We start from the raw sequence: 1,028 nt of genomic DNA, 5'->3' as shown, positions 1-1,028 counted from the left end.
GTCTCAGGAACACACTGGGACTGTCACAGGAACAACGCCTGGCTTTCAAGAAGAGGCTGTCCCCCTTCCTGTGGGGACACTGATGTGACAGCCCCGTGACAGGAAGCCCCAGTCCCAGAGAGGACACACCCTGTGGTCCGTCTGTCCGGAGGACACCCAGGTCTCCTCCATCCTCACAGCCTGGACTGCAGGGAAGAGATGCCATGGCCCCCGTGCTCCCCGCCCTGCTCTGCCTTGGTGAGATGGGAGGGGCAGGGGGAGCCCTGGTCTGGAGGGACCTCCAGCCAGCCTGCTCCATCAGGGGACCCCAGGGCCCAGGAGACTCCCGGGGTGGAGTGGCGCTGCTCAGGGCTGAGGGCACACCTCTCACAGGGCGCTCTCTTCCAGGGCTGAGTGTGGGGCTGAGGACCCAGGTGCAGGCCGGTGAGTCTGTCCCAGGGCCCACCTCCCTCCTCTCGTGGGGACAAGGTCACCCGCAGGCCATGGGCAGGGGGAGGGCAGCTCGGGGGTCATGGAGGGGGATCTGGGAGGTCTGGGCTGAGAGCCGGGACCTGGGGGGGATGCCTGGTGAGCCCGCCTCTGATTTCCTTCCAGGGACCCTCCCCAAACCCACCATCTGGGCTGAGCCAGGCTCTGTGGTCCCCTGGGGGAGCCCCGTGACCATCTGGTGTCAGGGTCCCCCGGGGGCCCAGGAGTTCCATCTGGATAAAGAGGGAAACCCAGTTTTCTGGGACAGAGAGAAACCCCCAGGTCCCGGGGACAAGGCCAGGTTCTCCATCCAACACATGAGAGAGGACCACGCAGGGAGGTATCAGTGCTACTACAGCACCCGCACTGGCTGGTCAGAGCGCAGTGACCCCCTGGAGCTGGTGGTGACAGGTGAGGGACACTCGGTGGCCTTGGGCTCTGCCCTCGGGAGGGCATCTGCTCTCAGGGGCTGTCCCTCTCACAGCCCAGCCCTGGGGAGGGGAGGGGAGGAGAGGGTGGGGGCCCCACGGAACCAGCTGCCTCCTTCTCTCCTAGCACCC

General features: G+C 66.1%; 1 protein-coding gene across 1 annotated transcript; it reads left to right on the top strand.

Annotated features, from left to right (window-relative positions):
- Positions 1 to 141: 141 nt before the first annotated feature.
- On the top strand, positions 142 to 1,022 carry LOC104984085 (leukocyte immunoglobulin-like receptor subfamily B member 4; the record flags this gene model as incomplete). The annotated part of the gene is made up of 3 exons (XM_010833704.1): positions 142 to 237; positions 388 to 423; positions 595 to 1,022. Coding segments are annotated over exons 1-3 (498 nt in total), but the record flags the coding sequence as incomplete, so codon positions are not given.
- Between the last annotated feature and the right edge of the window lie 6 nt (positions 1,023 to 1,028).

Source organism: Bison bison, unplaced genomic scaffold (assembly GCF_000754665.1).
Source record: "Bison bison bison isolate TAMUID 2011002044 unplaced genomic scaffold, Bison_UMD1.0 scf7180017863831, whole genome shotgun sequence".
In the NCBI taxonomy this organism is placed as follows: Eukaryota; Metazoa; Chordata; class Mammalia; order Artiodactyla; family Bovidae; genus Bison; species Bison bison.
Note: the sequence above shows the minus strand (reverse complement) of the source record. Positions and strands in the feature narration are given on the sequence as shown.